Source organism: Pangasianodon hypophthalmus, chromosome 24, assembly GCF_027358585.1.
Source record: "Pangasianodon hypophthalmus isolate fPanHyp1 chromosome 24, fPanHyp1.pri, whole genome shotgun sequence".
Taxonomy (NCBI): domain Eukaryota; kingdom Metazoa; phylum Chordata; class Actinopteri; order Siluriformes; family Pangasiidae; genus Pangasianodon; species Pangasianodon hypophthalmus.
In genome coordinates this window covers 20,457,164-20,472,851 of record NC_069733.1, presented here as the reverse complement: position 1 = coordinate 20,472,851, position 15,688 = coordinate 20,457,164, and the positions used below count along the sequence as shown (strand labels likewise).

General features: G+C 38.9%; 1 protein-coding gene across 4 annotated transcripts; it reads left to right on the top strand.

Moving 5' to 3' along the window:
* The first annotated feature begins 1,300 nt into the window (after positions 1-1,300).
* chek2 (checkpoint kinase 2) lies at positions 1,301-15,428 on the top strand. Of its 4 annotated transcripts, none has more exons than XM_026911554.3 (15): positions 1,301-1,403; positions 2,584-2,921; positions 8,165-8,289; positions 8,446-8,578; positions 9,287-9,377; positions 9,771-9,867; positions 9,977-10,030; positions 10,123-10,187; positions 10,940-11,039; positions 11,496-11,582; positions 12,203-12,366; positions 13,609-13,724; positions 14,498-14,583; positions 14,663-14,791; positions 15,209-15,428. In XM_026911554.3, the coding sequence occupies exons 1-15, from the start codon at positions 1,369-1,371 to the stop codon at positions 15,266-15,268; spliced, it is 1,680 nt and encodes a 559-aa protein (XP_026767355.3). In that variant the 5' UTR covers positions 1,301-1,368; the 3' UTR covers positions 15,269-15,428. The 4 variants fall into 4 exon arrangements, with proteins under 4 accessions (XP_026767355.3, XP_026767359.3, XP_026767356.3 ...); XM_026911555.3 differs by having other exon boundaries at positions 1,327-1,455; XM_026911556.3 differs by having other exon boundaries at positions 1,348-1,645.
* Positions 15,429-15,688: the final 260 nt, after the last annotated feature.

Below are 15,688 nucleotides of genomic sequence, written 5' to 3'. Positions count from 1 at the left end.
GCATTATGCAGCATTTTTGTCACTTAACACTGTGTAGGATTTATATAAAATTATCATAGTAAACTAATTAGATTTTGGAATAGTTCTAAACAAGGTCAAGGTCACACCAAGGTTAAATGCCTGAAATATTTTTCTTCAATAGCTTCCTTCCTGTTTGAAGTTTATTTTAAGGGTATTTAAGGCATAAAATTCAAATTAGTAGTAGGAAGGGTTAGACTTTTTAGCAGGGGAGGCATCCCCATTGAGTTCTACTTGTTATAAAAACAAAATTGAAACCTAAAACTGAAACAAATATTAGGCTCATTTTTAAATGTATATAATAACATCTTGGTTATTTATTGACACCACTGAGTTTTTATTCCTGTATTTTACACTCACATAACACATTTTTTAAGATTGTGATTTGATTTAGATTGCCATAATTTATAGTAAATGCGTTTTTGAGTTATTGAGGTTGGTAATAAACTCATTACATTCATGTGAGCAGCCAAGCAGGATAAGCAGAATATCTAAAAAAAAAAAAAAGAAAAAAAAAAAAATTAGAATAACTTTGATAAATGTGGGTTGTGATTTTAAACAGTGCAACTAAGTGGAAACATTACATACCCCATAATAATCATGGCTCAGTAGAATATCAAAAGTACACCAAACACACACACACACACACACACACACAAAACATGATACACACTCCATTAAATAGAATTCTTCTTGCTTTAATCCCACGTGCAAAATTTCTTGTGATTTAACGATTTATTATATTTATTTAGTGTTTTTAACAAAGGACTTCTTCAGAGATACTGCATTCTTCTGTTTCTGTGTTGCTCATGTCCTAAAGTCTGTTAGACAAACTGAGGCTGCAGGACAGAGTCAGTGCCTGTTTCCGCCACTAGAGGGCGGTGTAAGCATTCTCCTCTAAATCTGTTCATCTCTCACACATCCACTCTTTCTTTCCCCATTTCTTTCTCTCTTCGGTATTTAACAGTAACACTTATTCGAGCAAATGCCCTGACAATGCACCGACAGACTCTGAGGTTTGTGTTGTAGTTATCCAGAAAGACAGATAGACAGATAGCCCGGATGTGATTGATTGGTGCATGTGACTCTTATAACATTTAAAAAAAACTGTAAATAAACAACATAAAGATATGTGACATGACGGTACAAACCCAGTCTCATGAAGTAGTGAACATAAACTTGAGCACGAGAGCCGGTAATTCAATTATTCACCTCAAACACGTCGGTGACTTCGTCGAACCGGGAATCTGAATGAATTACAACTACATTTCCCAGCATTCCTGCTTGGCTTCATCTGATTGGCTGCAGGACAGTTCGCGGACGTGCCCGCGCTTCCCGGCAATTTCGTCCATGTGGAGAGGCTGTAGCGCGCGCTGGGGCTCCCGGTAATCCTGCACAATAAAACACGGAATGCCCGTTCATCATAAACATCCGCGCGTGAGTAACGGAACACGAGTGCACGTGCTGTGTTTTACTTAGTTTTTTTTGTCGCGTGCGTTTTCCTCCTGAGCTTCAGTAACACAGTGGAGTAAGACAGCGTTTATTTCAGATTAACTTCCGGTTTCTGTTCTGAAGTTTAAGATTTTACATTTTATACTGTGTCTGGTCACTTTAGCACTAATTACCGGTAAGTTTCACATTTAATAATAGTTATTAAAATTAGTTTATGCTTATTTCCTTGTTCCACTAACAATCTTCGGAAATAATAATAATAACAATCGTAATTATTATTATTATTATTATTATTATTATTATTATTGTAATATATAACAAATATCGGACTTTTGTTTCACACCATCACACAAATAGACACAACTGGCCCCGCCCACTTTCTTTCTGACAAGTTTTCATCGTACAACCAATGAGCACCTTGCAGCAACCCTGACATCATTACTGAATGTTAATTATCATTATTATAATTATTAATATGATCATGATTATTCCGATTAGTGCAGTGTTGTGTTTAGGGATGTACTGATGCTGACACCAGGTGATACCGTGTGATGTAAGACTAGGGTATGATGCAGGGCCGGGTTTATTCTCTTTACTGGGGATGCAGCTCAAATGTTCTTTTACAGTCTCTTTCCAGTGAAATATTATATATTTATCATAATGAAAAACTGTAGGTTCCCTGGTGTGTGTTCTGGGTGAATTTTTCATTTCTGCACAGCCGTCCACAAGGACCGAGGGATAGTGTTCCTGCAGACATCTCATTTTTTCATTTTTATTTTTTACTATTATTTTTTATTTGTTTGTTTGTTTAGTCTATATACAGCTAACCAGGGGTGTCAGAATGAAATTCTGCCCGGGGCACTTCAGCATTTATTGTGAATTATTTAATATATTATGTGTATTACACTAAAAACCTTGTACTAACACCTGTCCCCTCACTATCTTTTGCTATCACTGTTGCCCTCACATTACCAGCAATTTAAATGACATCTTAATGTGCTAATGGGAATGCTAGTATTGTCTTTTATTATTATATTCTCATGTTAGTGTTGTTGCTAGTATGTTGTAAAATTAACATGTTATGATTATGTTTATATTTTGTTTATATTATAGGCAGAGGGTTAGCATGTCTGACGAACCAGGACCAAGCAAACAGACACACTCTCAGACACACTCTCAGACACACTCTCAGACACACTCCCAGACACACTCTCAGACACACTCCCAGACACACTCTCAGACTCAATCTCAGACTCAATCTCAGCCCAGCTCCAGCTCATCGTCTGGTCCGGCTTCATCCAGCCAGTCATCGTCTTCTGGCTCAGGGACGTTGAGCTCAGTGGACACTGTCCCCATCACCGAGCTGTCATCTATACCTGAGGAGACTGAAGAACCTGAACCCAAATGCTGGGGCAGAATAGTGCCGTTAATCAGAGGCTTTAACATGCTCAGTAAGTTACACTGCACACACTACATATGCTACACATTCACCTACATACAGTTTCCTCCGAAAGTATTGGAACAGCATGTCCAATGCTTTTGTTTTTCTTATACACTGAAGACAATTGGATTTGCGATCAAAAGATGAATGAGATAATAGATCAGAATTTCAGCTTTCATTTCCTGATATTTACATCTAGAAGTGTTAAATAACTTAGAACATGGCACCTTTGGTGGCAAAACATCCAATTTTTAGATGAGCAAAGTTATTGGAACAGATAGTCTTAAAGTAAATAATACTTAATAATTGGTTGTAATAACAGCCTCATGCCAATGACCCACTGACATCACCAAACTGTTGCATTGTTCTTTTGTGATGCTTTGTAGCGCAGCTTTTTTCAGTTGTTGTTAGTTTTGGGGGGTTTCTCCTTTCAGTCTCCTCTTCAATTCAATTCAATTTTATTTGTATAGCGCTTTTAACAATGGACATTGTCACAAAGCAGCTTTAGAGAAATAAATGGATTCACAAAAATATATTGTAAACATTTGAATTTATCACTGTGAATTTATCCCTAATGAGCGAGTCAGAGGTGACGGTGGTGAGGAAAATCTCCCTGAGATGATATGAGGAAGAAACCTTGAGAGGAACCAGGCTCAAAAGGGAACTCATCCTCATCTGGGTGCAACGGATAGTGCGATTATAAATAAATCCCTTCTATTATTGTGTACTATAAGGACAAATAGTGCAATTGTGCAACCAATAAATTCATCACAGTTTTTGCAAGAAGTCCGGCTGGTTAAAATCTATCCACTGTCCACTGATGGAGTCCTGAGTACGAAGCTGCTCGTGGCAACTGCAGCCCCAAAGCCACTACAGCAATCGCAGTCCCAAGCCATTACAGTACAGCTCGCCATATGTGATCCCCAAGCCATCTCCACAGCCCCCAGGTGGCACCATCCCCAGCAATCCAAACAGTTCTTCAGGCAGTCTATGCGGGGCCCCAGCAGCAGCGAGCAAACTTAACCGATGAGAACTCCAACCAGAAGTAGGGCATCAGGATGGGTCAGGCAGCGAGGAGGAGCAGAAGGGGTCAGGATCACTGGCATCTCAGAAGTAGCATGTGTAGCTCGACAGAGAGTGAGGGAGAGAGAGAAGAGAAAGGAAGAGATTGTTAGGTGAGCTTTTGTCCTCTAATGGTTAAGCATGATGTACTTTGCATGCAGAGTGCAAGCAGGGACTCCGGCAAGACTAGCTATGACAGCATAACTAAAAGGGAGAGCCAGAAGCTAACACAGACATGAGGGCACCCTGGGACATAAAGCAGCAGCCACTCCACCGTCGACAAACCTGAGTGAACGTGTGAGAGTGGGGGAGCGACAGCATCCAAATATCCCAGTTCACCACAACACTCTATGCCTGTGAACCCTCCAGATCTGCTCCTGTACCTAAGAAAACTATTCACTAAAGGCTTGACTAAACAAATATGTTTTCAGCCGAGACTTAAACACTGAGACTGTGTCTGAGCCCCGAACACTAAGTGGAAGGCTGTTCCATAACTGTGGGGCTTTGTAAGAGAAAGCTCTACCCCCAGCTGTAGCCCGCACTATTCGAGGTACCAACAAATAGCCTGCACCTTTTGATCTGAGTAGGCGTGACGGATCATAAAAGACCAAAAGTTCGCTCAGGTACTGTGGCGCGAGACCATTTAGTGCTTTATAGGTCAATAGTAGTATTTTATAATCAATACGAAATTTGATTGGGAGCCAATGCAGTGTGGATAAGATAGGGGTGATGTGGTCATATCTTCTGGTTCTAGTAAGGACTCTCGCTGCTGCATTCTGGACTAACTGGAGCTTGTTTATGCATCTACTGGAACATCCAGACAGTAAGGCATTACAATAATCCAACCTAGAGGTAACAAAAGCATGAACTAGTTTTTGTGCATCGTGTAGTGACAATATATTTCTTATTTTAGCAATATTTCTGAGATGAAAGAAAGCAATCCTAGTTATATTATCTACATGAGTTCAAAAGAAAGACTAGAGTCGATAATCACACCAAGGTCTTTTACTGCTGCACATGATGAAACAGAAAGGCCATACAGAGTTATTATGTAATCAGAAAGCTTACTTCTAGCTGCATGTGGTCCTAGTACAAGTACTTCTATCTTGTCAGATTTAAGTAAGAGAAAGTTAATAAGCATCCAGTTTCTAATGTCCTTTACACATTCCTCAACTTTATTAAGCTGGTGTCTGTCATCTGGCTTTGCTGAAACTTGTGTCATAACAGTGGAAGCTAATACCATATTTACGAATAATTTTGCCCAGAGGTAGCATATATAAAGCAAAGAGCAGTGGGCCTAAAACAGAGCCTTGTGGGACACCAAACTTTACCTTAGTATGAGAAGAGAAGTCACCATTTACGTTTAAAAACTGATAACGATCAGTCAAATAAGACCTGAGCCAGGAAAGGGCCGTTCCCTTAATGCCTACTACATTTTCTAGTCTTGACTAAGGTCAAGCAGCACCAGCAAGGAGACACAACCCTGATCAGAGGCCAGTAGTAGGTCATTTACCACTTTTACCAGTGCTGTCTCTGTGCTATGATGAGGCCTAAATCCTGACTGATACATTTCATGAATGTTATTCCTATGTAAGTATGAGCATAGCTGCTGTGCTACAACCTTTTCTAGGACCTTGGAGATAAAGGGGAGGTTTGATATTGGTCTATAGTTAGACAGCTGACAGGGATCAAGGTCAGGTTTTTTAATCAGGGGCTTGATAACTGCTAATTTTAAAGATTTAGGTACATAGCCAATGCTAAGGGAAGAATTGATTATCTTTAAAAGAGGTTTGATTGTTTCAGGAATTATCTGTTTGAGGAAACATGTAGGTAAAGGATCTAGTATACAGGTTGATGATGAAATTAGTGAAATTCGTTCAGTCTCTTCAAGGGGAGTAAAACATTGTAAGTGTTGATCTGATATTATTATATTATGATCTACAGAGTTAGTTATAAAACTGTCCGGTTTTAAATTAATAGTCTGAATTTTTTGCCTGATATTTTCAATTTTACCATTGAAAAAATTCATGAAGTCACCACTGCTATATAATGATTGTGTGCGTGTTTCTATTATGGTCTTATTTCTAGTTAATTTTGCTACAGTATTAAATAAGAAACTAGGATTATTTTTGTTATCTTCAATTACGTCCTTATAGTGATTATACACATCAAATAAACACCACAAAATCAGTCCATATGCAGACATCATACTTTTTTCTTTTTTTTAACAAAATCCATCCTCCTTCTCAATAAAAGAAGTTGTTCAAAGTATTGAAAATTACTCCAAAATCTCATACTAATCTATTAATTGGTCCAAATCCAGTATCCTACTAATAAATAAGAGCAAATATGACACATCAGTCGAAACATTATCATTAATCATAACACTAATACTAATCATGACACTAGTCATATCACATATCTAGGCATCAAGATCTCCCCCAGCTTTCAGAGTTACTCAATCTAAATTACAATCCCCTCTTCAAAACAATAAGCAACAATCTCCAATGGTTGATAAACTACTCTATATCTCTCACTGGTAGAATACAATTCCTTATTCTCAGTGATACGCCCCACATCTGAAACATATATTCCACAATAACACCCCAGTGTCACTTTCACAACTTTCGGAGAAATACAGCATTGGCAGCAGTTTTTCGTGTGCATCAACTAAGATCCCTGTTGTGCAAAATATACAGAATAATATCTAAACCAGATTCATCAGTAACCCTACTGATTAGACGATGGGAGGGAGATCTGTCAGTCACTCCCAATGCTGATTTCTGGATTCAAGTATGTAAGAACAATTTCCACATGACCACTAGCAGTAATCTACATCTTGTACAATGCAAAATTATCCACTGAGTACACTACACTGGACAGATGATGTTTAAGATGTAGGGTTATTGAGGAATCTGGTCCTACAGAAAACGTTTACTTCAAGTTATTGTTGCTAAAGGTTACGTTACTGAATTCTAATTTCTAACATTTTTTCCAACCTGGTTTCTGAATGTTGGTTTACATTTTGGGGAAAATGATTACATATTGAAATCTGTTGTGTTTTTTTGTTGTCACTTGAGGTTATTTGTTTGTGTATAGAAGTTGGTGAGGATCATACCAACCTAATTAAACCTAGTGGTTATTTAGTCCCCGATAAATAAAAACATAGAATTGAAAGATGGTGTACTTTCTTTCTTTTTCCAATGACTGTATATTCTCTACTGTTGGTGTTATTAACTGTTTCCCAATTTTTTTCCCACTGTTTCCCAATATGTTCATTGTATTAATTTCCCCTCCCTTATATTTTCTTATCTTCTGTTTTTTTGTTTGTTTGTTTGTTTGTTTTTTGGGGGGGTGTTTGTTTGGTTGGTTGGTTTTCATTTGTCTATTTACATATGGCTTTATTTGTTAATTGTTTATATATGTCCTCCCTCATGAATGACATAATGGCTATGGGGATTTGTGTTCATTCAGCTACAAGAGCATTAGTGAGGTCAGGTGCTGATGTTGGGATGTCGAGGAGGTCTGGGGTTCAGTCGGTGTACACATACAAGCTCTCAGTGTGTACTGCAGTCCTGCACTCTCCTAATGACTCTGTAGTGCACATCACTGCTCACAGCTAATTAAAAAAGGAAATTACATTGGATTCATGCAGCAAGGCCTTCTGGGTAATTTGTGGTCATGAACTCTTTAGTGATGTTAGCTCAATTCTTAGCTCAAACTTTAGAACAGCCCTTAAAATGGCCAAAAAGGTTTCAAACAAGGGGACTGGCAACAATTTTTTAATTGTTTTATAATAATACTGTGATACTGTATCAATCGACAACTCATCCATCCTGTTTATTAATCCTTCATGTTTTATTCTCATTATGTAAATGGGACACAGTCCTTCAGATTTACCCAAATATAGGACTTATAACTGACAGTAGTTGTTATTCTGCATACAAACCAACATCCACATGTCTGAAGCTGATAGAGATATTTTGATAAAAGTGTAATTAATTGAGATAAGAGAGTTGTATCTTTGCTGAAGAGGCTTCTTTGTTTATTATAGGTGAATTTTTCTCTGGGGTGAATAAAGTCATCTATCTATCTATCTATCTATCTATCTATACTAGGCAGCAAATTACATTTATTCTAATAGCATGTGTTTGTGTGTGTGTGTGTGTTTGTGTGTGTGTCCAAACAAAGACTGTGTGGAGAATCAGTACTCCTTCGGGCGGGACAGTCGTAATGAATATTGTTTTAATGACCCGATTGTTCTGGGATCACCACGCTACAGAACCTACAGCAAGAGACACTTCAGGATCTTCAGGGTGAGTAAAGAAAGGATGTGGCCTCTGTGTTTCAATACAAAGGAGATACGGCCACTGCTTCAAAGCTCCAGTGAAAGGGCTGTTAACTCTCTGTGTCAGTCCTACTGAAGGAGATACACCCTGTGTGTGTGTGTGTGTGTGTGTGTGTGCGTGCAGGATGAGAGTGTGGTATATCTGGAGGATCTGAGTGGAAACGGTACATGGGTCGATGACACTGAGGTTGGAAAAGGAAAACGATGTCCATTAAACAACAACTCTGTGGTGTCACTTGCAGACCCCAAACACAAAGGTAATAAAATATGCACACACACACATATACTGTCAGGTCCATAAATATTTGGACATTGACAAAGTTATTGTTATTTTAGTTGTTTACCACAGTATATTGGAGTTGAAATTAAATAATTGTTATTAAATAATAAATAATAAAGTGCAGACATTCAGCTTTAATTTGATGGTATTTACATCCAAATTCACCAGGTGAATGGTGTTGGAATTATAGGACATTGTGGTCCCCCTTTTTTTTAAAGGACCAAAAGTAATTCGGTACATTCTTAAAAAGAAAGAAAGCCCTGGGGGGGGGGGGGGGGGACGACGACCATAAGCTTGGGATGACTGATAGTATCAGGAACCCTAACCCTAACCCTAACCCATAGTTTTCCAACTATCACGATGGCTATCAAGTCAGATGATTTAAATGGCTGTTGGAAAACATGATCTCTGCAGCTTTAAGATTGACAGAAATAAGTGTCTTGTATTTTTTTTTTTTGCCTATTGTGTATCCTATCAGTGATAGTTAGGGCACGATAGGACAATGGCATGTTACACACGTTATCACGAACCTAGTGTACCACATATAAAAAGATGAAAGTCTGCACTTTGAGCTACATATACAGTTTTTTTAATTTTAACTCCAATATACTGGAGTAAACAGCTATAATAGCAAATAACTTTGTCAATGTCCAAATATTTATGGACCTGTGTGTGTGTTCCTCAGTGTTTATGTTTGTTGACATGACGGAGGACGATCAGCCGAACTTCCCTAAAGAATTCAGAGAAAAATACCACGTCACACGCAAGATTGGCTCGTAAGTGCACTCACACATCAAGAAGGGTTAAGTAAGTAGAAGTGAGAGGGTGAATTTTAGCAGTAAAGGGTTAGAAGTTAGCGATTAGGGGTTAGAATTTAGCAGTAAGGGGTTAGAAGAGTTAAAGGTTAAGAAAGGTTTAGTCTAAACACCCATTGTTGATTTTCAGGTTTTAGTTTGAGGAAAATTCTATTAACCTGGAGATCAGTCAGATGTGTTTATCACAGTGTGTTGTTAAAGAAGGTTAAACTGTACAAATTGATTTGAGGGTGTGTGTGTGCGCTTCTCTGTGTGCGCTTCTCTGTGTGCGCTTCTCTGTGTGCGCGCTTCTCTGTGTGCGCGCTTCTCTGTGTGCGCGCTTCTCTGTGTGTGTGTCTGTCGGTGTGTTTACAGTGGTGTGTGTGGGGAAGTAAAACTGGCCATTGAGAGAGAGACGTGTAAAAAAGTGGCGTTAAAAACCATCAACAAGAACGATTTCCCCTCTGTTGGCGTAAGCAACAAGAACTGACCATGAATCATCAGCTCATTATCATACAGATTTATTTTTATTGTTGAGTGAATCTGATTGGTTGAGATGTTTTATGTCATTTCCTCTGCAGACAGTGACGCGTAACGCAGAGCGAGAGATTGAGATCCTGAAGAAAATTGATCATGTGAGATCTTTACGATGATGATTCAGTGCAATGATGTAATAAACACTGAATAATATTTATATTAACTAGTTTTATTTTATTTCTCTGCACAGCCGTGTTTAATCCGAACAGAAGATTTCTATCAGACGCAGGATTCCTACTACATCGTCTTAGAGTAGTGAGTATTAGTGTTTATTCATCAGTTCTAAGCCCTGCCTCCTTTGGTTGGCTCGCCAATCACTATTTAGCAATTGTTGCTATGCATTCTTACCAAAATCAGATAAGTGAAGTGAAGTGAAGTGAAGTTATTACATTATTACTCACACTACATTATTACACACATTATGTTATTGCTCACAATAAGCCTAATTTATCTTTTAGTAAAGTTGAGTGTAAATATTTGTGTAAGCCAAACTGAACTAAAATTTCCACCAGATTTACAGATTTACTAACCCTAACCCATTTCAGAAACCTAGATTTGCTGTATGTTGTTGAATGCCAGTCATCTGTAATTTCCCAGGCACAGCACAGCACAGCTCATTTGCATTTAGTGACTCGCACAAACTCCATAAAAGGCTAAGCTCACACAGCTGAAACAGACTTTCTCTGAGGTAGAAGTTATTTTGAGTCACGTCAATGCCAGTAAAAATAAATATTGCTTACCAGCGTAACAACACCTGAAAGGTCAAAATCTGGAGCCAAATTACAGAAAAGACGAATTAGGAGTGAACTGAAAAGAGAAAGAGAAGGCGTGAGGTGAAAAAAAAATGGTTTTATATATAAATGGAGAAAGAAATATAACTGTTGTACCCAGGTGATCGTGGACATCAAGCACATCATACCGAGAAACTGCTGTATAGTTTTTTCTTTTGTTTGTTTGTTTTTTCATTTAAAGTGATGTGTCACTAAGTGTGTGTGTGTGTGTGTCAGTGTTGAGGGTGGTGAACTCTTCAGCAGGATTAAAGCTCAGAAGCGGTTAAAGGAGAGAATCGCGAAGCTTTACTTCTTTCAGATGCTGAAGGCTGTGCAGGTGAGACTGCAGCTGTGTCCCAAACACACTCTGTGTGTAGAAGTGCCCTTGCTAGTGTTCTTCCAGTAATGAGTGGCTGAATGGTTATGACGGTGAACTGACTCTTGCCTCTGACGTCACTGTTTCCTCAGTTCCATTTCAGCAGAGTTTATTTAGAATTTTTATTTAGAGACCCAACCTGTAGAGGTGGAGCGATGGCGAGACAGACAAGAGGGTCAGACGGACAGAGAGACAGACAGACAGTGAAAGAGAAAGAAGGACAGAGATGCAGACTGAAAAAGAGAGACAGACAGACAGACAGAGACAGACTTATGAACAGACACACACAGACTGATGAAGATAAAAGTGAGAAAGACAAAGTGGAACCTGGACCCTGCACACTTGTATGTTTATATCAATATTTATTTAAGTTTTTCCTTTTAGTTTATAAATGTGTGTGTGTGTGTGTATGATCAGTATCTCCATGAGAATGGCATCATCCACCGTGACCTTAAACCGGAGAACGTGCTTCTCGCCTCCCATGAAGATGAGTGTCTCATCAAGGTCTGCTCAACTCAAAAACTCTGCACCCACTCACAGGAAGTGATGTAATGATGCAATATATGGTCAAAAGTATCTGCATCCCCAGCCATCACACCCATACGTGTTTGTTGAACATCTCATTCCAGATTTATTCCCCTGTGTTTGCTGTTATAATAAGCTCCACTCTTCTGGGAAGCTTTCCACTAGATGTTGGAGCGTGAAGGGAAACTGTAATGCTACAGCACACAGAGACATTCTATACAACTGTGTGCTTCTAACTTTGTGGTAACATTTGGGGGAATAACCACATATGAGTGTGATGGTCAGGGTTACACATACTTTTGGCCATATAGTGTATGATGTAATGATGCTGATTCAATGTAGTTATGGCAGTTGGAGTTGACAAATCTCAGTGTAGAGTAATGATGCAAAATTTGTGATGATTCATTAATTCAAGTAAATCAGTTTGGTCACTGGTTCACTAATGCATCAGGTTTTTAGTTAAAACAGCAAAGGTTTACTGATTCTGACTGAACACTCGTTCACAGCGACCTGTCAACATACACAACTGTCTTCTACCTATCTAAATGACTAGTGTGTGTGTGTGTGTGTGTGTGTGTGTGTGTGTGCGTGTGTTTTAGATTACAGACTTTAACCAGTCGAAGATTCTGGAGGAGTCGAGTCTGATGAAGACTCTGTGTGGAACTCCTACATTTCTAGCTCCTGAAGTCTTCACTGCCGATGCCACAGGTGGATACACACAAGCCGTGGACTGCTGGAGCCTCGGAGTGCTGTTGTTCATCTGGTACACACACACACACACACACACACACACACACACACACACACACACACTAAACAAGTGCTGGTCATGTGAGATACAATAACACCACAATAATCAGAAAATATTCCTTTCAATTCAATTTTATTTGTATAGCGCTTTTAACAATGGACATTGTCACAAAGCAGCTTTACAGAAATATATAAATTCAGGATATAAATTGTAAGAGGAACCTTACAGTTGAGAGGAACCAGACTCAAACGGGATCAATCTTCATCTGGGTGACATCAGATATATGGGCCTGGGGGTATGTTAAGAATAAATAGCAGAATTTACTCGGTAGACCTATTTTTTGTGGCTACATATGTGGGTACATAAGCTCAATATTTTGGAACCGAAGTGACAACTCAGTGCAGCTAGCAGACGGTCGGTTTAGCCTGCTTGTGTGCTCCCTGGCCTTGGCTCTGGATTGTCACCGATTAACTAGTCCTACATCAAAAACTATCTTTGAAAACCTGTGCTTGCCTAAGACCCTAAGATTACCTGCTATGTCCGGTGCCCTGGCTCCCGGTATACACCTAAATAGTGCTGCTGGTGCACTTCAAGGTCTAGCTAATTTCACGCGCCTGAAAATAGTCTTCTATAACCAGAGTTCTTTCAGGTTTCCCAGTGGTGCTTCACTGAGGAGAGCAAACCTGTTGGACATGTGAAGCGGAGAGGAGTGGTGCTCCTGTGGGTGAGCCTTAGCGTTAACTTTAGCTTTGCGATTATGTCGTCACCCATTGGGGAATTGCTAACTCCACCTAAGGCATCCAGACTTTCCCCTACAGAAACTACGCTGCTCTCACTCTCACTAACGCTCTCTAGAGTCTGGATCTCTAGAGGTCTAATGCTGCAATCTTCTCTGTCAGAGAGCTAACTAATATACACTTAGCACAAATAAAGCTATTACTAACAATGGAGGAAGAATGAGTAAACATCCTGCACTCAACACACTGAACATGCTGAATGTTTGCCATGTTGAATGTTAAACATAGCATAGTCAAAGATTTGTTGAGATTATTTTTAGAATGGTCTGGCATGGATGACCTCCACTTGGTGTCTCCGAAAAACGTTCTTTGACAAAATGAAAATGCGGCAGAAGGGAAAGTGAAAAATACAACAAAAGAAAGTGATAAACGGAAACAGGAACTCATGATCAAAATACACATGATCTCTCTTTCTCCTGTCTGTCTGTCTTTCTGTCTCTCTATCTGTCTCTCTCAGTCTTGGAGGTTATCCGCCATTTAACAGTGAGACAAGCTCCATGTCAGTGCGTGATCAGATCATCAGCGGGCATTACTGCTTTATCCGCTCACAGTGGGAGTCTGTCTCTGCCCAAGGTAAACACTAACACACGCTTTAAAACACACTAACACACGCTTTAAAACACACTAACACACTCTAAAACACACTCTGTTGCCACACTAACATGCTAACACAGTCCACTGCAGCGTTGTCTTGGCTTTCTGCTTCATGTCGTTGTCATGCAGAAAAGTGAACCTTCGCCCAGTCTGAGGTCGTGTGGAGGTATGAGCAGGTCTTCTTTAAGGACCTCTCTGAATTTGAGTGCATTCATCCTTCACTCATTTCTGGAGTATTTCTGAGATGATTTTCCTTCCGGCACATTCTCCCATCTCTGCAGAGGACTTCCGAAGCACTGTTTGAATGCCCATTGGGTTCTTGGTCACCTACCTGACCAAGACCCTTCAGTTTTTGATCGTTGATTGATGTTTGCATAAATTCTAAAAATTATTTTTGGTTTGTCATTATGGATTATTGTGTGTTGATTAATGGGCAAAAAAATTGATAAATTTTAAATTAAATCTATAACACAACAAAGTGTACAAATACTGAAGGGGTCTGAATACTTTAGGAACACAATGTATACAATTTATATTGAGCAATACTATATTCTTTATATATATATATATATATATATATATATATATATATATATATATATATATATAAAAATTTATATATAATAATAAATAAATTCATAATATTTTTGCCCTAGTATCATTTTATATTCTATTATAGTCCATTGTATTACATTTTATTGTACTGTATTTTGTGGCATTATAGTGGAGTCTATTTTATTGTTCTGTTTTAGCTAAAGATCTGGTGAAAAAGCTGCTGGTTGTGGATCCGAATAAACGCCTGAGTATTTCAGAGGCATTGCAGCACCCGTGGCTTAATGTAAGAGAGAGAGAGAGATAATCATGTGTCTGTCTGTCTAACTTCATCACATTTCTCAGATATCTGTCTGTCTGACTAGGATGAGGAGATGAAGCAGAGGGCGTTTAGTCTGATGTACCCAACACAGCCCAGCGAACCAAGTCAACCTGGACCATCACATGCAGGACTACCACAACCGGGACCATCACGACCTGAAGAACCACAGAGAGTGAGACACACACACACACAGACATTTTGTTCTAGAACAGGAAGTTGAAGGTTAGGTGTTGTTAGTGGTAGTTCAGTGATTAAAACGTTGGCCTACCGATTGGAAGCTGCCACTGCTGGGCCCTTGAGCAACGCCATTAACTCTAAACTGCTGAGCTGTATAAAATGAGATAAACGTAAGTTGCTCTGGTTAAGGGCATCTGACAAATGCCATAAATGTAAATGTAAAATCCGAACTACAGCGGGGTCGGTCCGTTAATCCTGGCTTCAGTGTGTCTAATCTGTGACAATGGTGTTAAGATGGGGAAGTGATTTACTCTGATCTCTTACAAACTCCAAAACCAGCTGCTTGTGAAAAATCTAATCCTGTCAGTTAATCACTGTACTTCCGTAACCTGTGTGTGTGTGTGTGTTGTAGAGATCAAAACGTAAAGCTGAGGAGGAAGGAGAAACATCAGCATCTAAAAGGCGACCATGACACTCCGCACACTTTCCATCCAGCCTGTGTGTGTGCGTGTGTTGTGTACAAGAGTTGCGTACACTCTGAATCTGTGTATATGTATACACATTGTGTATACTCTGTGAGTGTGTATGTGTGTACTGTTCTTTTTTTCAATAAACAGCTTTTAACATTGTCACTGATTTGCCTATTTACTGTTTCACTGAAACTGAACCTGTCTCTGTGTAATTCACACTAAGTGTGTGTACAGTTGACCGCTGACCCGTGGCTGTACATGACATATACTGTATACCATAAATCTATAAACTGTTGTGTTCCAGTCAGGAAAATAAAAAAAAATAGAATAGAATAGAATAGAATAGAATAGAATAAAATAAAATAAAATAAAATAAAATAAATAAAATAAAATAAAATAAAATAATGAGTATAATAAAATAA

What these genes read in the sequence shown, in the direction of transcription:
- chek2 (XM_026911554.3), top strand. Translation starts at nt 1,369, where the DNA reads ATGTGGAGAGGCTGTAGCGCGCGCTGGGGCTCCCG. An exon ending in AGCGCGCGCTGGGGCTCCCG is followed by an intron (nt 1,404 to 2,583) that starts GTAATCCTGCAC and finishes TTTATATTATAG; the next exon opens with GCAGAGGGTTAGCATGTCTG. An exon ending in TACTACATCGTCTTAGAGTA is followed by an intron (nt 10,188 to 10,939) that starts GTGAGTATTAGT and finishes TGTGTGTGTCAG; the next exon opens with TGTTGAGGGTGGTGAACTCT.